Consider the following 22,390-nt stretch of genomic DNA (forward strand, 5'->3'; position numbering starts at 1 on the left):
CTCTGTGTTCATTGTAGGATGTAGAATCTCTCTGTGTAGAGAAACACTCACACTGCTGACTGAAGCGACGTCGACTCCTTGCAAAAGCATATACCTTTTGGAGGAAATGTAATGCCACCCTGATTTTTTTCAAGTTGCAAAATTGTGATTCTGAATGTTTTAGTAAAATGTTCACTGATGACATATTTAATGAGTTTTAAGGTTAGGGAAAGATCATGGTTTGGTTTAATAGAAAAATTCCACAGTGAATGATGTGTTAACTGTACTGACGCTTAACCAAAACCACAATCTTTCACTGACCTCAACCAGTGCTTCTGTTTTCGTGATGCTTCTAAACATTACTGATGTAAATGAACCTTTAAGAAAACATTAATAACTCTGATTTCGTCTCCATCTCCTGTTGGTTGTTGCATTAAAGCCTTATCAGGTTATTAAACAGGGAGAGCAGATGCCAATCCTGTGTTTCAGTGGTTTTATTACATATTAGAAGATGTGAAATTATCTACTGAGAGGTGAACGTTTGTAACAGCTGTATTTGAATTTGCAGAGAGAAGCTGTGGGTTAGTGTTAGAGTCATTTTAATACAGCGAGTACAATGTGCAGAGTTTGTTTTGAGCAGCATCTAGTGGACATTAGAGCAACTGCAGTTGAACACACTTAACCCTACAACCACCAGCAGGTAAAATTTACCCCGGTAGAGAACGCAGTCATTTTCGTCCTATTAATTTTACACGTTTAGATAAACAGTCTATTGGCGTCTTTTTGCGTGACACAGCTGTGTCAAGTCACAGGCTAACCTTCAGTTTGGATAAGACAGAGCGTTATGAATGCAAAACAGGCATTAGACTTGAATGCATGAGTGAAGGCGAGGATTCAGGACTGAGCGACGTGTCCTGGGTTGATTGACGGGTCATCATCTGACAGCGATCCAGAGCCTTTGTGAAAATTGAGGCAAAACTATTCTACTAAAATTGTCAAATGTAGCCTATAAACATTTATGAAACAGACTTAGTCTAAAGTAGTCTTTCCCTCCGACACAGGTGTGTATTCTAATAGTGGCTTTAGGTTTACAGCGACTCCTGGCGGTTCAAGAGTTAAGCTCTGACTTCAACTTTCAGTCAAAGTGGCTACTGATTGGTCAGCATATAAATATACATCATCATGTAAATAAGGGATAATCCACAATGAGTCATGCTGTTATGAAAAACTAACAAAACACAGAGTACATTATGTTTCATAATCACACACGTTGAAAAGAATCTAAATATAATTTGTGTTTCTTCATATTTTGGGGCAAATACTCTGTCATGGAAATCTTTGTTAAACAGAAAGAGACAAACACTCGTCTTTTAATTCTGCTTTCTTTCTTCTTGAGTTGTCAACCACGCACTCAGTGTCACTGTGTTTGAGCTTGAGCTGGTCACAAACGCATTCATTAAAACATTTTGTATTGTGAACAATCCTCATTCTTGTAAACATTCTGAATAATATATAATATGATATATATAATATATAACGCAACATTTGCCTGAGATGTGTCAAGACATGAAACAGTGAATCAAAATATGTGCGACCTTATTGCTGTCATGTTTGCATATTTTGTTCAATAAAGATTATGAGACAAACTCTGAGTGAGTGTGTTCATGTCAGAAACACGTGATCATTAGTTGTTTGGTGGACGTTCATTTGAGTTAACTGGTGTGGTGACACGGTGAACGTAGCCAACAGTTAACACCGTAAGTGTTCATTAATAATAATTAATCATGAAAGTAAAAGCAGAACGCACACTGGTAAGATCTGAGAGACAGTCTCAGTTCTGTGTTCAAAATCACTAAATCAAAGAATATATACATCCTGAATGCAATAATAATAAATAATCAAGTCCTGGAACAAATATTACAAATAAATAAAAGATGAATAAAGAACACTGAATTTTATTGTTCATGTTTCTGTCCCTCCCGGGAAACTTGTTCATGTCACCAAATGTTACCCCCACGTGGGGCGAACATGAATATGTTTATTCCAACCAGAGAGAACCGATCTGATGAAGCGTTTACATTGTTATGAGGCGCTAATATTTTCCTATTGACCGGATTATCAGACGTTTACACCAAGCCTCTGAAGACGAATGAAGACGGGGCCGGATCGGGCCAGTCTCTTCCAGGTGAGGTGGTTACATTATTTTTATTCTGAATGGGCTATTATTCTGGTTATTAGTGGAATATTAGGTCAAATGACCAGAACCCAAAGCCAGGATAAAGAGGTTCAGGGAATGTGGTGTTGAAGGTGTGGAGGTGGATCAGAGTGTCAGCAGGACTGTCCACATACACTGCTGCTCTGTGAGAGGGGTCACTGTCTTATTGTGACAAACAGAGTAACCACGTCAGACTCCAGGACCGATGATTCCTTCCAATCCGACAGTCAGCATTGTTTCCTCTGCTTCTGATTTCCCCGTACTTCCCGATAACCGTCGAATCTCTCTGGATGATCAGGATGTGGCTGCTCCGTTTGCACTGCTGTCAGACAGTTTCTTCAGGTCAAACATGTCCAGATCTTTTCTGATGACAGTAAGATGAAGCCCAGAGCTGACAACTGAGCAGGAGTTCATCTGTGGAGAGACTTCCTGATCTCAGGACCTGTTGGATCTGATCCACTAGAGAACGATCATTCAGTTCATTCAGACAGTGGAACAGATTGATGTTTTTCTCTGGAGACAGATTCTCACTGATCTTCTTTTTGATGTAATCAACTGTTTCCTGGTTGGTCTCAGAGCTACTTTCTGTCTGTGTCAGCAGACCCCGTAGGAGAGTCTGATTGATCTCCAGTGAAAGACCCAGGAGGAAGCGAAGGAACAAGTCCAGTGCCGGTGCTACGTGTTGAGGTGAGCCCAGCTATGTCTAGTTGGTACCGCTCCACCTCCCGCACCAGCTCTGGTTCTGTCCCAAACAGAGAGGTGACGGGAGAGAGGTGACCGGCTTTCCTACCCTGGCATGAGCATGCCAAGGTCCTCTCCTGTGCCTGCGACCTGACTGGCAATGCAGCCGACCCTCACATCCAGCATTGCAAGTGGGCCCTGCAACCAGGCGCTTGCCGCCGAGCTCCCCTCCCAGGCCTGGCTGCAGGAGGAGGCCCTAATCTGGGCAAGGTAGCTTGCTTCTGAGGTTGCTGAGCCATAAGGGTTCTACACTCACTCTTGGTTGGATGCTTCACCTTGGACCAATTGCCTTGGGTGACCCTACCAGAAGCTATTGACCCTGACAACAACTTCTATGGTCATGGGGGTACCTAAAGTCGTCCACCATGTAAATATGGCGATTCTCTGAGAGGTCTTGATTTTAGGAGGCCAAATTCAACATCTGTATTTTCACTGTATCTGTTATCACTGTCATGTGAATGACCTTACCACAGTCGTAAAAACGTGACGCATGATTGTGTAAAATTCAAGGTCTTTATAATGTTCTTTTTTTTAATGATTTACCTGTAGGTTCTGAGATGGTGTTTGATGAATTCACCACTAGATCATTCTTATTTATCTTCCCCAAAACAATTCTGGTCACTTTAAGGCTGTTTATACAATAGTTCTGAACCATCCGATCCACTGTGTCCACCCGCTCTGCATTCTCCAGTCGACTCTTTGGGATTGTTGGGAAGCCTTTCAGGATCCTCGGCTCCTAAATCTTCTAAAATTCCCAAGAGGACTTCTTTCAGTGTCGCCATCTTTTCTCTCTGCAAAGATCCAAAAGAAACCAAAAGACAATCATCACCTTGTAGAACAATACATTTTTTGGGTTTTAAAACACTCAGATTATTAAAACAGATTAGTTTTGTAGACTGTTATAACTGGAATTGTTTCTTTAGTTTTAAGTAGAAGCATAAAAATATTGATGTGGAAGTCTATGCACACACAAACTAAACATAAACTGTACATTTGTACAGGTAATCCATGTGCATCAATTAAATGTGAAACAATTACAGAAGAGTGCTCAGTAAAAATTTGTTTATGGGAACAATAACACTTCTGATATGGTCCTCTTACTTTAAAGTAAAGGGATGCATTCTGAGATATAATTTGTATGGAAATTGTACAATCGATAACATGCTGTGACTTGCTTAAGCAAACTTGCTTATAGTATTTTTAACTTCTTTCTGACACTAGATATTAGTCTGTGCTGTCATTTAGCCGATATGACAATATAATACTACATCATATAGCTTAAAAACGTTTACAGAATTCTAATTCCCTGCTTTTATTCTGAATGTCAGAATGTCAAAGTCTTGCTTCAAAGTTTCTGTTGGCACGAAAATAATCAGCAATTTCATAAAAGCCCTTTTGCAGTGTAACTGTGGGAGTGGCTGCTCCCTAAACTGTGAATGGAACAAATACATATGGATTTGCATATTCTGATTACAACAGACCTATTCTGTTTTCATTTGCTATTACAGAAAATGAGAATTCTGAACCTTTTGTGTTTTATAGGGAAATATATTCTTACACCAAGAACAACAAACTATGTACCTCATAGACTTTCCTCGGTAGATGTAAAAACCTGGATGTAACCGTAATCAAGTTCCTTAAAGCAGTAAAGCAAGAAAAACTGCTCTAAGAACTGACGTTGTGCAACATGATATGATGTATTGTTTCATTTTAATTAACAGTTGTATTTCCCTGAAAACACACCTTCTGGCAACAACACGATGTTCTCTCACCACTCACCTGGAAAAACAGGATCTGCTCTTTTCTCACAGCACCAACGGCTGCATGCACCTGTCCACAGGTAGGTCTTTTTCATTCTCCACCTTTTCTGCAGAGCCGATTCATCAACTTGTCACGATCAACAATCAGCTAGACTCATTCTTACCCTAACCCTAACCAGTCTCACTCCTTTTGCCTAAACCTGGCCAACTCAACCGACTCAACCGACTCAACCAACGAAGGCTACGACTCCTATGAGAGGCAGAGTAGGGCGGGTCTTGACTTCACCATCCTGGGAAAGAAAATTGGGTGGCGGTAACTACCGGGGAAGCTACAGAGCTGGTCTATTGCTAAGAGGATGATTACTCTGTTTGTTTTTTGTTGATAAACTTCCTGACTGACCTGAGCTCCTGCTACTGCATATTTAAAAGGTAGAGAGGATCTCAAAGAGGGGACTTGTTCTGATCCATGGAAAGATTACTGAACAGGCCTACCAGGCACAGGCCCCGGGGTCCAAGGGGTAATCGGGCCCCTGGGTCAGAGTTTCTGTTTGTTTGCATTTCTTGTCAATCATACAACTTGGCTACAGAGTGACTCAAAACGATCACAAAGACACATACGTCTTGCCTGTACAGTAAGAGTGTGTTTAGCTGCATGTCTGCAGTATATTTGTATCTTGAAATCTGCCGACAGCAGGAGTCAGTTTCCGTGTCAACACTCGTGCTCAATAGAGTTGAGTTGCAGATTAAACACTGGTAAATACGTGACATGAGTGAGTCACTTGAATAAGTGACACACATTATGAATGTACATGAGACTGTGTCTGTGGTGTATTAACAGAGAAGTATGGCTTCACATATGAGTGCATGAAGTCAGTGACCCCTGCACTCTGTCTAAATAAACAACCTGCTGTCTGTGACGGAGCAGCCGATGAACTTTGTCCTGCAGGACAGAAGCTGCAGGACGAGCAGCTGCTTCAACATTATTATTCACGCTTCAGTAGAAACTCAACATGGCAGAGAGGACAGCAGCAGTGAAGGCAGCAGCAGAGCCGGACTTCCTGCAGTTTAATGATCTGGCCTGTGAGGCGGTCGGTGGGAAGGTGAGTCACTGAGGTTTTCATGTCACTGTAACATACCAGCAGTAGTACATTCAAATATATTCATTAGTACATGAACACATATTTATAGGGTAAACAACCAGCAGTACCTAAAGACATTTAATCAAAATAGGCTATGTGCACATGCAATAAATGTAACGTAATTAATATACTTTATATATATTTGGCCTCACAATTAGCGCATTCATCTGAGATGATTAGCATTAATGTATAATATTGCACACACATGCAGCTAACTGTGGTGAACCATACAGTATATAATAACAATCCAACTATGCTCATTTTGCATTCTTTCGGGCAACTAAGTTATCAGTGCTGCTGAAAATGTGTTGTTTCACCTCCTGCCAGCTCTGCAGTGCTGGAAGAACTATTCAGATCCTTTACTTAAGTAAAAGTACTCAATCACATAAAGACGTACATGAGTACTATCAGCTAAAGTAAGAAGAAAAGCTCTGCAGTAAAACGTCTCCTGTGACTGATTCTGATTCTGTCTATTATTAGATTATTAATCCTGATGCATCAACGTTAGAGCAGCGTTTTACCGTTAAAGCTAGTTTTAGCTAGCTAAGCTAACTGGCTGCCAGTTGTAGCTTCAGATTTAGCATACAGACATGAGAGTGGTTTCAGAACATCTTACATGAAAGTGAATAAGCTTACATCCCAAAATGGTGAACTATTGCTGCAAAATATTGATTAGCACAGCTTTAACTTGATGCTGTAGGCCTATTGTGCATATTTTCAGGTGAAAATGAACAGTTTGTTGAACGGCACTGAATCACAATGACAGCACGCTCTCCTGATGTTCTCAGGTTATTTTTGCTTCAGACGAATGGTTCGCTCCAGCTGCCAACCTGCTGAAGGTACACCTCTGCTCCACCATCATGTTTGACTTCAGCAGCACATATGATTAATACCAGTCTCAGTTTTGGTGATTTATGCAATTATTTCACTCTGAAGGATCAGTCTGGTGTTATTCTTCTTATATTTTTCTTATCATCGACAAATCTCATGTTTTGATCCAAATAGGGTGACCATATTTTAAAACCTCCAAACCGGGACCCTTAAGTGTACCGCACGTTCATCCACGCGCTTCTGCACGCTCCTAGGCGTTTTAATCAGGATGGGGGACAGTTATTTCAGCACCTAGCACACCTACCGAGTAGCCTGGAGCTCTTTCTGGAGCTAACCGTTAGCATACTGACAATTTAGTGTTTTACAGATATTTGTCGGGACACCCAGTCAAACCGGGACATCCAGTCACTGCCGATCAAAACCAACAACATGTCGGTCCGTCTCTCATCACCGTCTGACTTCCTGTCTGCGGCGCTCAGCTGCGAGCCCATTGGTTCCTGCTGAAGACGTAAATCTTTAAAAACTCAGATCTGTAGTTTCCTGTTTAAAAAGGCTCAGTAGTTTCCTCAAACTGCTGCTCGCTGTAGTTTCTATCAGACCAACAGGAGGAAACAGAGCATCTGTTGGGGACTATTTCCAGCGGCGGATGAATCCACTCTAGTATCCTTGTGAGTATCCTTGTGTGTGGGAGTCAAAATAAACGATGTAAAATATAGAGAATATCACCAGACTTAACTGAAAGATTTTATGCTCAAACTGGACAACAGCAACTGGGTTGTCCCTGTTGGTGCTGTAAATATCTAAACTTTTAAGTGTCTCCCAACATGTAACGAGTGTATGTTTGTACAGAGAGAGCCGCCACACTTCATCGCTTCTGCCTTCACTGAGTTTGGAAAGTGGATGGACGGATGGGAGACGAGGAGAAAGAGAATACCTGGTTAGCATCTGGATTAAACTCTCCTGCTCTCTAAAGTTCACCAGTCAAACCAGAATATCGTGCGGTGTCCTCTTTTTCTTTTTCAGTTTGGACGTACAGTATGTGATTACACTGAATGTGTCCAAAGCTGTAACTGTGACAATAAGACGAGACTTAACTGACTTTATTTCAGCACAGATACAGACCGAAAGGTAAGAAAACAGATAAAGAACTATTTAAATGAAATAAAGTTAAAATAAGAGAATAAATATATTAGATAGATGACACTAAAGCTACACTAAGCTGTGTGCAATGAATACATTATAATATCTTAGTATATAGGTACAGGTGTGAATAATAAGTACAATATACATAATAATATAATGTCATATACTATATAATATATGTGCAGTATATGTAATATACACACACTATACAGTAATAATACTATAAAGTATGTATCTGAAATAACATATAGCAAATAATATAATACTATAACAAATACTGCCATCTACTGGTAACCTGTCTCAACACATCAAGCCTGTTGCAAGAAATCTTGGTGTCCTGTTTGATAGCAATTTATGTTTTGAGCAACATATCACTAAGCTTGTCCAATCATGTTTCTATCACCTCAGAAACAAAAATCCGATCTATTCTAAATCTTAGTGATGCAGAAACTGTTGCACGTGCTTTTATCTCCTCACGCCTTGATTACTGTAACGGCCTGTTCACTCGTCTTAATCTAAAAACTCTGACAGACTGCAGACTGTACAAAACTCAGCTGCTCGGCTGTAAACCAGGACCGAGAGGTGCGGCCACATCACACCTGGTTCAGCCTCTTTACATCGGCTCCCTGTTGGTTTCAGGACTGATTTTAAGATCTTGTTGATTACTTTTAAGGCTCTTCATGGCCCCAGATTATATTTTAGACCTTGTAATCCCTTATGAACCTTCACGTAGTCTGAGATCTTCGGGCAGGGGTCTCCTGTCTGATCCTGAGTCCAGGATGGAAACTAAGGGGGACAGAGCTTTGGCCATCAGGGCCCCGAGGATCTGGATCAACCTGCCCGAAGACATCAGGCTGTCTGAGTCAGAGTCTTCGTTTAAGTCTCGTCTCAAAACACATTTTTATCTGAAAGCAGATCCTGATTTTACCTGAACTGTTTATTTTACTGTTTATTTTATTGCTTTTCTGTATTTCATGTGTTTTATTTCTTTATATTTCGTCATTCACTGTGTTATTTGATTTTTCTTGTTGTGAAGCACTTTGTTTTGATAAGTGCTCTATAAATAAAGTTTTATTATTATTTATTATTATTATAAAAACAAGAGTAAAGTAGTAATATAGTATTGTTATACAGTGATATATTATATATATATATAATATAACTACTTATTACATGAACACATAATGTAGAACATTCCTACAGATTAGTGACCCAGAGAGTTTCAGTTTTGTAATCAGCGCTCTCTGCTGGACAAACTCTGTAATGGAGACACTTTCTAAATGACCTCAAACATGACTTTGACTTTTCTCTACTGACACCGACTCTTGATCCTGATTGGCCGACGTGTCGACAGTCAGTTTATCCTCCGGGCTCCACAACGTCAAACAGCTGAGTTTCAGGGTTCGTTAAGAGGCTCTGTCATATTAAATGTAAACAAAACACCGGAAAACAAACCCCATCACGCTTTTTAACTTCCAAACCCAGAGCATCCGTTAAATCGTGTGAATACATGATCGTGTCTGCTGGGTTGTGTTGGAGGTCAGCACAACCAAAACATTATGTTTCTGTTTTTCCGGAAGGTCAGGACTGGTGCATCATCCAGCTGGGAGTACCGGGGCAGATCTACGGCGTCGATGTCGACACGTCCTTCTTCACTGGAAACCACTCGCCCCACGTCTCCATCCAGGCCGGCTGTCTGGGTACAAACTCTTCAGTCTTAAACTCATCATGTCCCAAAGTACGAGACTCTCTGACTTTACTCCACAAACTCTACGAGAACGCGCTACAGTAGGTTTATTTTTACCAGAGCGGCTTGTATCTCTGAAGCCTGACATTCATTTGTGAATGTATTTAAGTGACTATATTTATGAATATTTCGAACACGTTTGTACAGGCTGGGGGGATAAGGTGCGCACGTGTCCACTAAGAAGCAGATCAAACCACAAGGGTCTTGAAGAGGAATTTAGTTGCCCTTCTCTAGGTTCTAGGTTCGCAAAGAAGTTTAAGTGCATCTCTGAAGCATAATTCAAGCTTAAATCACAAAAAATGTAGACAGAACTATTGGAAACAATATTTGAAACGAAGGATCTTAAATTTGTCACCCAGTCGTTAATTCAGTTCTTCAGCACCGAGCTGGTAGTTAGTGAGGTGGTGTTTCTAATATTCTGACCCTCTCCCGTTTGTAAACGGGGAAGACAAAAGACTTGAAAGACTTCTCAGTTGAATGTAGTCCAGGACAGCAGCACCTTTAACTGCGACCTCAGTAACGAACAGAACAGACCGCCCAGGTGTACCTAATAAAGTGTGTTCTTCACCAGACAAACCACCCACCTTCACCCTGGAAGGAGACCGGACCGGCATGGCCGCCTCCGACGGTCAGCTGGCTGCTGTCGCCAAGGTAACGCCGACCGAGGGCCGGTCAGGGAGGTACTGGCCACCGTAGTACTACAACCAGCTGGTAACACTGGGAGTCTGCTGGTCAACCGCACGCAGTGATCTTTGATGAATGTGACTGACGGCTGACGTGTGGTTTGATTGACAGCTGGGCTCGGAGGCGTGGCCGGAGCTGGTGTGTGTGTCGGAGCTGAAGCCCGGATACTCAGACTGCTGCCATAACTACTTCAAGGTCAACTTCAACCACAGAGTCACACACCTGCGGCTCAACATGTACCCAGGTACACACACACACACACACACACACACACATCGTCAAATAATTATTATCATATAATAATAATAATACTACATATAATATTGTTCAGTATATTTGTGTCCTCAGATGGAGGGATAGCCAGACTGCGGGTGTACGGCGTCGGGCAGAGAGATTGGTCGTCTGTCTCCCCCCACCAGGACGTTGACCTGGTGGCTCTGACCAATGGGGGAGTCTGCCTCGGCTACAGCGACGCCCACTTTGGGCATCCGCGCAACATTATTGGTTGGTTGTTATTGAAAATGAAGTTTTATTTATTAAGTTGGTATACGATGTTGAGTGTCGGTCACCGGGCTTCTTCTGTGCTGCTCCCAGCTGGGGGTGGACTGGTGACACCGGTAACCCGGCCTGCTGTGTTTGCAGGTCTCGGCCGAGCTGTCAACATGGCCGATGGCTGGGAAACAGCCCGCAGACTGGACAGACCCAAACACCTGAAGGTTTAAACACACACACACACACACACACACACACACACACACACACACACACACACACACATCTAATTCTAACTGCAACTGCAAAATCCTGAATCCGGTAACATAATAAAATGTCCCCACTTTTCAAAATTCTCTTTCCTTTCTTAAAATGGCTTGTCAGTGTGAACATAAATAAAAGTTTAAATGTGTGGACTCTGTTGTTACAGCTGCTAAATGTCTCCCTGCTGGTTGCCTTGCAGGTGGACCAGCAGGGGATCCTGCAGGTCCCGGGCTGGGAGTGGGCGGTGTTTCGTCTCGGTCATCCTGGAGTGATCAGCAGCATCGAGGTTGACACAAACCACTTCAAAGGTCGACACAGACCTCAACTGATTTTTAGAAAATGTCCTGAATTTTCATTCGTGAGCGGTGGAAAATAACACTTCACCTGTGTTTTCCCATGCAGGTAACTTCCCGGACTCTTGCAGGATCGAGGCTTGTTCTTTGACCCCTGAGGAGGAAGCTCAGTGCATCAGGACCAGGTGGAATTCTGGGAAATGGCAGATCCTTCTTCCCCCTCAGAAAGTATGTTTAATAATTTCCTTTTGCTCCCTTTGGTATGTTTCATACTTTTACAAAAAAGTTCCACATGGAAACTCCGTCAGGAATATACGGTGAAGGAGTCCTGCAGGTGTATTATGCAGGATAATGAATTAAACGTCTGGATCCAGTTCGGTTCTGCAGGTTCTGACTCTTACATTAGTGACTTAAAATGTATTTATTAAAAGCAAATGTTGATACATATAAAATGAGCCTTCGGGTTCTCTGGATTCACAAACCAGGTCTGAAACTCTTGTTGGGGTTCAGGTAGGGCAGGTTCGGTTATTAGCAAAAATATCAAATATATTTATGAATATTTCTATTTCTAATTCTTAGTATTATCAAAATTATATATAAGGTATGTGTGTGTGTGTGTGTGTGTGGGATAATAGAGAGGGAGGGTGCGAGGAAGACGGCGGACGTGACCACATGGGTGGTCGTCACGCACAGATCCAAAATGGCGGGCAGGCCCGCGAAACTCAAACAGAGCCAAAATGGAGGACACGTTCTATTTGACCTCAAGATGGCGTGGAGCGTAGCTAGTTCTGCTACCACGCTAGCTGGGTCGTTCGAGATGTGTGTAAGTGCATGTGTGTGTGTGTCAAGGTGTTAGTGGAGAGGAAGGAGAGAGGAAAGCACAAGGAATCTCAAACGCCGCGGTAAAGAATATCTGCCCCTTTATCACAACAGCAAACTTTCGTTCACCAGCCGTGTTACTGGACAGTCGGGCGCCGACACACGACGGAACGTGCTGAGCAATGAAGCTTAGATGAAATAACACGCAGTTATAAAATCTCTGCCCAGACACAAGCCTCTTACTTGAGTTCGCTCTTGGTTAGCGATTTAATGCGTCAGTCCGTTTTGGTTGTCCGGTGAAGTCCTCTCGGGCTCGGATACTTTGGCGTCTGGCGTCTCGTCCAATAGAAATCCAGTGTTTTGATTCAAGCTTACGTGTCGCATCTCAGGGTGAATTAACGGCTGGTGGAGATTTGGCGCCGTTTCACTGTTTGGCCTTTGTTTTCCGTTCAGGCCTCTCAGTCAAGGCTTTGCCTTTTCCAACTAGGCCGCTGTGTCTTGTTCTCCACACGTGGTGACGCCCATCACTCTCATACTTTAGTTTTTAATATCCACTGAGTTTGGCAAGGAAAAATGATTTTTTGTAATTAATGAGATATTCAGATATTTATCCTGTTGACAGATGGGAAGGAATCATAAAGTGTCAGTTTGCTTAAATATAGAGCTTCATGTGCAGACTGACGGATCAATCAGAGGACGTGTTGGCAGACAGCGGGCTGTGAGTCTGTAACTCGCTCTGCTGAAGTTGAATTTCACCCAAATGTATAAAAAGCGCCATCATCTGCCAAGATGGCCGCCTGCCAACAAAACCTCACAGATCTCTCAGGACTCACAGCGACGAGGAAAATGAAATATAACTTGTAGGAAAATGTTGTTTAATTTGGACAGATTTATCATTCAAGGAGCTTCTTTTCAAAATAAAATGTTCATCTTTGAACAAATTGATGCCTCGACTAAGAATCACTTGCTGAAATGTGTCGTTTTTTTTTCTTAATTGGGTACATCTTGGGTTGTTTTAAAAAATGAATATAATAATTGTAAAATATATTATAGGCCTGTTTACCACACTTATATGCTACTTATAACTATGTGTTTAAATCCTTTTGAGTAATATTTTTCTGAGCAAGATGGATTTATTACAGTGGCAGCCACTCAGAATTGCCTCTCCCAGCCGATGGCCTCTCGGCTGCCAGCCGACTGGGAACCAGGTCCCAGCCAACTCCCAGCCATTGGGAGTCTCCCCCCTTCCTCCTGTTTCCTGACAGGGCGTGTCTAAACTGTAAACACGCCCATTCATTCAACTGCAGGGTGTCACCATGAGATGGCGCTTCCTTCACAAAAACACATTCACACATGTATGAGGGGAATTTAATTTCATCCAAGCACCCTGCAGAGACCCTGCTGGGCCCTAACACATTCTAGGTGGCTGGATCAGTATATTGGATTCTGTTGATTAATGTGTCACCCGATGTTTGGATATTTCGGGTGAATTGTGTGGATATGCTGATGTAACTGACGGTAACATCTGATAAAAACATCATAGCTGTACTCAATAAGTCTTTTTGGGGCAAATTCAGCATCCCGACACCATTATGTAGAATTGTCTTCATTAATTTTTACTGGACACCACAAAATGTAACTTAAATAATGTGCTATTGCGTGAGGTCATTTTCACTTTTTCCCAAAGTAGCTTCTTAGGAGCAGTCAGAGCACGAACAAGACGAGACATTTTGACTCAAATGACTGATTTAAAATCTTAAGAACCAGTTTAGTTAAGTTTCCATCTAAACAGCGATTTCCAAGTTAGCTCGGGATGTATTTCAAATACAATAAACCGTGAGTCACAGCAGACATGATAACAGTGACGTCGTAACAGTGATGACTGATGCTCCTTCAGGTAAAAGTTACTCATATTTTAACTTACACCAAAATGTACAACTTTAAAACACAAAGAACATCATGAGAGAGACGCTCATGGCAGCTGCACTGTACCAGCCAATCAGCCATCACAGTTTAGGTGAGATCACTACAATAACATAATGTCTCTTCAAATAAAGGCCCTGATAACGAGTCCTTTAAATGATCATTTTAAATCAATAAATGTTAAATTTATAAATTTGTGAGTTTAGTTTAACAGCGTTCAGTCCAAAGAGTGAAACCTGTAGTTTCTCAGAAGATATTTTTACTTTTTAAATGAGAAACAATCTGGTCACATGATGAGTGTTTGTATATGAACTGCTTCCTGTCTGTGCTGCAGCTTCGTCCTCATCACAGACATCTCTACAGCGAGGTCGAGCTGACGCCAAGCCGACCTGTGAGTCACGTTCGTCTCATCATCAGCCCGGACGGCGGAGTCAGCCGGCTCCGGCTCTGGGGTCGACCCACGCCGATCACTGCCGCTCCGGCCAATCAGCAAAGACCAGCGTCCAAACTCTGATCCTCCGAACACTCGTCCTCCATCACTGAACTTCAAACACTGAGAGGAGTTAAAGTTTCTGATCTGTGTTTAATGATGAGAAATAAAACAGAAAGACATGTGACAGTCTGAGTGATGGTCATTGATACTTTAACTCTGAAATAAACACAACACATCCCATAATGCTGTGTGACATTAATATCATATGACTTGACAGCATCATTCACACACTGTCTATTATTTTACCAATTCATCTTGTGGTTTACAAAATGTCCAGAAATAGTGAAAAATGTCCATGCCAGTTTCCCAGAGTCCAAGGTGACGTCTTCAAATGTTTTGTTCCAAAATGTTCAGTTTACTGAGACATAAAACTGAAAATCTGATGACTTAAATGATCCATTATCAAAATGATTGACAAAATTACATTTTTTCAATCAACTAATCAATTAATTGTTGGAACAATGAAATGAAGTGGTGGAATAGTAGCTTACTGCTTGTACTAACACTCTGTTCAATATTTAAAACAGAGCCAGAGCTACAGATTAAACTACCAGAAGTATGTGAAATAGTTGTGATGAGCTCCAGCTTGACCAACAACAACATTAAAGTTTACATGTTAAAGGTCCGGAGTGGAGGGTTTAGTGGCCTCTAGTGGTGAAACTGCAGTTTGCAGCCATCTGAACACCGCTCGCCTCGCCCTCCCCTTCCGAGCGTGCAGGAGAAACTAGAAACTAAACGAAAAGCTAACGGCCCTGTCTAGAGCCAGTGACTGGTTTGTCCGTTCTGGGCTCCTGTAGAAACATGGCGGTGCAACATGGCGGCCTCCGTGGAAGGGTTATGAGGAAAACCAAGAACGTGTTGGGCTGATTTATTCCTTCACACACACCCACGATGAAGTCTGGTGGGGCTGCTGTCTGCAGGTCTGAAAAAGTCTCTCCAAGTTGTCTGTTGCATGAACAAATTATAAAACAGACAACTCGTTATTCCATAAGACCATCGTGTCGAGGTCTGACTGAATCGAGCCTCATATATTCTCATTTGAGTCCCTGCCGATCTTGGAAAAACCCAGAAGGGCGCTAAAAAACACTCACCAGTCTTTTGAAGGTATTTCCAAAACCCTTGAAGACTTTTCTGTCCATCTGGATAAAAAGATATTTCGTACACTGCACAATGAAAAAGATTTTTAAACCATTGCAACACTTTTTTGAGCCCAAACAACAACGGTATCCGCACGTTACGCTGCTTGTTTTGTCCAATGCAAGAAAAATATAAACACATTATGTATGAAAATATGAAATAATGGAAAATGACATTAATATATTGTAGATAAATCAGGCTGGTAGTATTTGAATTTTAGTATGTGTCCAAATCTTAAGTCAATTTGAGACACATGCAACAGAACTCCTCGCACTAACACATTATATTGTTTTTGTTTTAAAAACCTTTAATATTAATAAACTTAATATTATTCATGAAAAGTTTTTGAATTATTTCTTCCAGTTCACGTCCTTTCAGCCCGACAGCAGTCTGACCCCGAGTAAACCACTTCCCTGGGCACTGATTGGTGCAGCAGGAAACTCCCGGCATTTACCCACAATCCCCTCTGTTTCTCCTCATCACACTCATTTATTTCGATTTAAGCTTATCAGCTGGATCTCCTCCACCAGTCAGCCAGTCAATGACATCTCCACCTTCTCCTCCTCCTCCTCCTCCTCTTCTTCTTCAGAGATATGTGATAAAAAATCTAATAGTCATCGATCTCATGCTCATCGATTTCCTTTAGTCTTCTTCTCCGTCATTACTTGTCGTTCTCATTCTCTTCCTCTCCACTCAAGGTCAACTTTAATCACCCTCAGGCGGTGTTGTCACCCGCCCCCTCAGCCCTCCCTCACTAAAGAACCAGATTAACCTGGATGTTCAATGAGACTCTGAATCCGTCTGAATGTTTGTGTACAACTGTAATGAGACGGTGTCGTCCCTCATTCGTCCAGGAGTGTTCTATCGTAGAAAAGGTTTCAGTCGTGGACGCTGTTTTCAGATTGATTCTGAAAACAGCGTCCAGACGACTACGACTGAAACCTTTTCTACGATACAACTGTAATGTTTGGTTAGATAGTCAGAGGGTCACCAAAACCACTACAAATTATTCTCTTTTTACCATCAATATCATTTCTGTGAAATCTTACAGAAATCTTACGGCGTAAAGACTCAGGAGTAGAATGAAGATGTAAAACCTGAAGTAAAGGAGGGTAAAACAAATGAATCAGAAGAAGGAAAGAAAAACAAAAGCTGTGTTCAGAGCTTTTTTTCTGCCGTCTCTGTATGCAGACGTGTTTTTATTCGAGCGATGACGTCGTCTATCTGCTGAAGAAGGATTTCATGTGTTCATGTATCGACCTGCTCTGTTTTAACATCTGAACCCCCCCCCCCTGGGAACACCCACTCACAGCGCTGAGCTTGGACCTGACCTTTGACCCCGCCTGGGCAGCCTCAGCGGAGAGGAGGACATGTGTGTCAACCATTCAGACGAAATTATGGCAATTAGCCTCCCTGTGAGGCCGGCCCGGCTGCACTGTGTGTGCGTGTGACTGGGAGCCTCGAACTCTTAAAGGTGAACTCCAGTGATTCCACCTCAGCGTGTGTGTTTCCAGGTGTTGGGGAGTTCTGCTGCAGATGTTTTAAAGCAGCATAAAGCCTTCAGTGTCTCAGAGCGAGCTGTGTGGAGTCTGATAAATGTCCTCAAGTGATGTCACTGGAGTCGGCGTCGGTCGGGGCCGAAGACTACAAGTTAAAAAATGAAACAAATGTGTTGGAGTCAGAAAGAAGTGAGCTCAGCAGACCTCCTCTCTGCTGCAGGCTACATTAGCCGCTACTAGCATAACACAACCATCTGTCAGAGGAAGAGTTGCAATGTGGGTAATGTATGCTCCAGGTTTTGACAAAGAAAGGAAATGTGTGGATTTAAAAAATGTGCAATGGACACGTGTAATGGTATCTGGAGCATAATAAATGAATATTAAACATTAACATCTCCACATCGAGTGGTGGATAAATGTACCATTAGCTGTAAGCTGCCGTCTATTGGCTAAATATCTGTGCAGGCTAAATATGGAAAAATGGTAAAATACTGATGCAACAATAACAATTTGGTGCAAAAGGCAACCTTGAACGAATAATAACTTAGACAACAAATACTGAATATTTACACCACAAATTGGTCCATTTAAGAATTTATTAGCAAAATAACACGACCACAGACGGACTGAGAAAAGCGCAGAATGTGAATTTTAAACATTTCCATTTTGGTGTCTCCTTGTGGTAAAAATATCAGCGAGGTATAGTGCCGGTTCTTTAATCGCCTTGCTGAGAGGGAACTTTAAAGGTCCCTGATGAGGACCTTCCTCCTGTTTTTGTTTGGACTGGACATTATTTCTGTTAATCTAATTAAGTTGAGTCATTAACATCGTGAGTCTGAACACTGCAGCCATCGGTCCATCAGAGCAGAGCTCCACCCAGCTGTCAGATCACACCGACATCATCATCCTTCATCTGCTGTCCTGAAGGACAAACACACAACATGTATGCAGCTCCAGTGTTTCTACAGCAGCACCACGTACAGGAAACCGACAAGCTACAGGTTAGAGAAGCCGGCTCGTGAGCTGGAGGTAGCTGGTTCGATCCCGGGACTGGCAGGATGAATCTGGGTCTAAACCGATCTGTGATGGAGAAGCTGCTTCCAAGAACTTACTGACCTGAAGAGAAGTGTTCACTTTCTGATATTTTTCAGTCAAAACTATTAAATTAGACAGTTTTAGGCCAAAGACAGACAGAGATTTCATATTTCTCCACCATAGTGATATTCTTGTCATTGTGGGATTTAAAGATGCTCACAGTCATTTAAGTCTCGTTTGAAAAGGAGGAGTAGCTGCTCCTCTTTTGGGTTAAATATTAAGTCTGTCAAGTAGGATTTTGAAAACATTCATTTTCAAATTTTCATGTAGAACACATCGAAATCCATAGTAATCCTGTGTCCTTGAGCCCGACCCTGACGCCTTCAAACTGTTAAGACTTAACTGTGATTTCACCTGATTTCCCACTTCGGTTTCTGTGTTGGAGGCCGGATCATCGACCGGCTGTCTGACGTTAATAAAGATGAAGCACAGAGAGGAAATTAAAGCCCGGCTTTCTAATGAGATCATATCCATCATGTTCTGCTCTTTCGCCTATTGTACAACCCCCACCGCCTCCAAACACACCAGTACAACCACTCCAAACTCTGCCGACAGCAGGGAGCAGCCGAGGGCCAACAAGGTGTTTGAAGAACTCTTCGCTGCTCACCTGTTCTTACTGATTATAGTTCCCACCGCCTCATCGTTTGCACCTGATGGTTTGATGTTTGAGCGAGATTATTTATTGTTCTTTGTGTGCAAGAGTGTAAAGCGAGCATGATGAAACCTGTGGCGAAACATGTTGTTCAGAACAATCAGACCTGAAGCTGCTGCAGGACAGTGTGTGTGTGTGTGTGTGTGTGTGTGTGTGTGTGTGTGTGTGTGTGTGTGTGTGTTTAACATGAAAATGTACCTGTGACATCATCCTGTAGCTGCTGTTACCTAACAGCAGGGGGCAGTAGAGAGACAGTCTGACTCCTGCAGACAGGAATTTCATATACAGAGAAAATGGGAGACATTATGTAAATTGGGGGGGGGGGGGTGACAGCAGGGAGGAGGGGGAGGGGGTGACAGCAGGGAGGAGAAGGGCAGAGAAATAAAAAAAAAGCTTTCAAATTTAATGGGAATTCAGTCCAAAAGGATCCTTCAGACGCTGCAGACCTGAAAAGCACTTAATTATGAAATGAAGTAGATTTTAAGGGGCTTTACAGTTACACATTCATTGTAAATTCAAGGTTTTATTAAGGTTGAGATTTTGTTTTACGTTAGATTTTGGTTTAAGAAATTATTTAAGATGCAGATTAATGATATTTTAAGAGATTCATATTCAGCATTCAGGTTCAGATTGGGACTCAATTAATGGATACATGGTCACATATTTGGACTCCAGTGGCTCTGTTTGATCCACATCAGAGGATTTTAAACACACCTGAATCTGTTTTTCTGGTGTGAACACAGCCACAGCAGCATTTTAACAGGATTATTGTGTTTTGTTTGAAGTATGAAAAAGATGGTGAATTTGAAAGATAAACATATGTCTGGTTTTCTACCTCAGTATCCTCATGTGACTGTGTTTAGAGGAGCTGTAACTGACCAGAGCACATTAATGGGGCAGAAAATAACATAAAACATCATATTTCTTCACTTAAAATAATCCAAAACCAACTAAAAAAAGGAAGTATGGAACAACGTGACACAGCGTCTGCAGAGAGTGAGGCTGCTGGTCATCTGAACATCCACAGCTGCATTTATGCAGAATTTACTCTGTTTTTTACTTTTCTCCTGTAAATCCAGAGTTTTCTTCTTTAGTTGAAACTGAGTCCCACAGAGCAGGAACTGAATCACCGTCAGCCTGTGGAGGTGAGGAGAAACAAACAAACGCTGTGCGGAGAGAAAGTTTCTGACAGCTGCTGAGTCTGAGGACAAAACAACACACAGGAAGTATCAGATACATGTTCAGCCTGTATGTTTTATGATTTTGCTTTTCACTTTTATGCATCACGTTGTTTATCATGTTTATCATGCTCGTATATTATTTCCACACAAGGTTCAGATTTGATTACACAAAATGTGACATCTGTCAGTTGTTTGAGCCCTCAGCTGTACTTTAAAGCTCCAGTGTGGAACATTTAGGAGCAGCTGTTGGCAGAAATGGAATATAATATTTCTAAGTATGTTTTCATTAGTGTATAATCACCTGAAAATAAGACTCGTTGTGTTTTCGTTACCTTAGAATAATACGTTTATATCTACAGAGGGAGCGGGTCCGCTTCCACGGAGGCCGCCATGTTGCACCGCCATGTTTCTACAGTAGCCCAGAACGGACAAACCAAACACTGGCTCTAGAGAGGGCTGTTTGTGTTTTTCACATTTTTCGTGGCCACCGTAGTTTCTCTTCCACGCTTGGAAGGGGAGGGTGAGGCGAGCGGTGTTCAAATGGCTGCAAATTGCAGTTTCATTGCTCATTTCTCATTCCACTAAATCCTCCACACTGGACCTTTAAGTCTGTTTACTGCTAATGAGAAAATGTTAGCATGCTAACAGGACAAACTAAGATGTTAAACATCAGCATGTTAGCATTGTCATTGTGAGCATGTTAGCATGCTGATGTTAACTCATAGATCAAAGCACTGTTGTGTCTAAGTACAGCCTCACAGAGCTGCTAGTGTTGTTTCTCTCCCAGAGTCTGCTGCTAAAACCCTCTCAGGCGTTTCACCCTCAGCTCTCAGTCTCTGCTGCTTTGTGATGTTCACCATCTGTGTGATGAGGACATTGACTCTGAGTGTGACCACTCTGTGACAATGGCCTCATAAACCGTAGCAGACTCTCCCTCAGCGTCGCTCAGAGTCCTGGGGGTGCAGGCGTCCCTCGGCTCGGCCCTATGGAGATTATCGCTGCGTCTAACAGGCTGAGCATATTACTTTGCCTGACGGGCAAACAGCAGCAGCACCTTGCATGCTTATTTCCCCCGAGACTCCTGAATCACATTTCCAATGACCCTCGCTGGAGAAATTTGGTAAAACCGTGTGGGTGTGAATCCCCCTGAGAGGGAGCAGCAGCCTCATCAGCATAACGCCGAGCAGGCTGGGAGGTTTAACCCTCCTCTCCCCCTCATCCAGTCTGAGGGTTCAGACCTCCGGCCTCACTGTGTGGGATCAGGAGAGAGAATGATAGAGGTGATGAGGATGGACGGCTGGGACAGGCTCTCTGTTATTACCCAAAGTCCTCCACCTCGAATGGCTTTCATTCAAAAACACCTCACTGCTTTGAACATTTCACACCCGCCTGCCAATCTTCCGACAGCTGACTGCTTCTCCATCACAGGTACAGTCACAGACGTCAGATTGATTGGCGAGGCTCAACTCTGTCCTGTTCAATAACATCTGAATGTGTTCACTGAAGCAGCTTCTGTCACACGCAGAATAGAAAAGCCATCATGGTTTTTCAGGATTGAGATATTAAAATCCAGTGGGAAGTCCTCTCATCGTGCAGAGACCAGACCAACAGTACTGAATCTTATTTTTGATGTGCTGTTTTATCTTTAAGAGTCAGAAGAAAAGAAGGAAAGTGCACCAAGAATCAGCAGACATTAACACAAACTTCCAGAAAATATACAAAATAATCAAAATTTTTGTTGCATGTGTAGTATGAAATAACAGCCGACGTGCTGTCAGAGAGCACTTGAGCAAAGCACTGATCCTTTACCTGTTGCCTTCTGTATAGAGGTGTAATGGTGAGTATATGCAGATTTACCGTGCTGCGTTGTGTTTCAGGTCCTGTAGATGTCCATCCTGTCAGTAGCTTTCTTTCTGCAGTGTTTGTTTCTCCTCACCTCCACAGGCTGACGGAAACTCAGTTCCTGCTCTGTGGGACTCAGTTTCAACTAAAGAAGAAAACTCTGGATTTACAGGAAAAAGTAAAAATAAGAGTAAATTCTGCATAAATGCAGCTGTGGATGTTCAGATAACCTGCAGCGTCACTCTCACTACTGGACACTGTGTCCCTTTTTTCATACAGACCATTTCGTAGTTGGTTTTGGATTATTTAAAGTGAAGAAATATGATATTTTATGTTATTTTCTGCTCCATTAATTTGCTCTGGTCAGTTATGTTCAACAGCTCCTCTAAACTTTTGGCTGAGGTGATGTCACACATGAGGATACAGACTTCACTGAAGTAAAAGTACTGCAGCAATACTAA

General features: G+C 42.3%; 1 protein-coding gene and 1 long non-coding RNA gene across 4 annotated transcripts; one reads left to right on the forward strand and one right to left on the reverse strand.

Moving 5' to 3' along the window:
- Nucleotides 1-1,914: 1,914 nt before the first annotated feature.
- LOC122862682 lies at nucleotides 1,915-5,315 on the reverse strand. Its single transcript, XR_006374824.1, has 2 exons — nucleotides 4,715-5,315; nucleotides 1,915-3,726 (listed from the first exon to the last, which is right to left on the reverse strand). It is a non-coding gene; the product is annotated as an uncharacterized LOC122862682 (long non-coding RNA).
- Nucleotides 4,708-14,647, forward strand: allc (allantoicase). Of its 3 annotated transcripts, XM_044168200.1 has the most exons (12): nucleotides 4,708-4,775; nucleotides 5,642-5,795; nucleotides 6,623-6,673; nucleotides 7,515-7,602; nucleotides 9,389-9,508; nucleotides 10,127-10,206; nucleotides 10,351-10,483; nucleotides 10,588-10,743; nucleotides 10,882-10,955; nucleotides 11,195-11,303; nucleotides 11,398-11,516; nucleotides 14,365-14,647. In XM_044168200.1, the coding sequence occupies exons 2-12, from the start codon at nucleotides 5,706-5,708 to the stop codon at nucleotides 14,542-14,544; spliced, it is 1,200 nt and encodes a 399-aa protein (XP_044024135.1). In that variant the 5' UTR covers nucleotides 4,708-4,775; nucleotides 5,642-5,705; the 3' UTR covers nucleotides 14,545-14,647. The 3 variants fall into 3 exon arrangements, with proteins under 3 accessions (XP_044024135.1, XP_044024136.1, XP_044024138.1); XM_044168203.1 differs by lacking the exon at nucleotides 4,708-4,775 and having other exon boundaries at nucleotides 5,705-5,795; nucleotides 9,389-9,546; XM_044168201.1 differs by lacking the exons at nucleotides 4,708-4,775; nucleotides 6,623-6,673; nucleotides 7,515-7,602 and having other exon boundaries at nucleotides 5,616-5,795; nucleotides 9,389-9,546.
- The last annotated feature ends 7,743 nt before the right edge of the window (nucleotides 14,648-22,390 follow it).

The sequence above is a fragment of the Siniperca chuatsi genome, linkage group LG16 (genome assembly GCF_020085105.1).
Source record: "Siniperca chuatsi isolate FFG_IHB_CAS linkage group LG16, ASM2008510v1, whole genome shotgun sequence".
Taxonomy (NCBI): Eukaryota; Metazoa; Chordata; class Actinopteri; order Centrarchiformes; family Sinipercidae; genus Siniperca; species Siniperca chuatsi.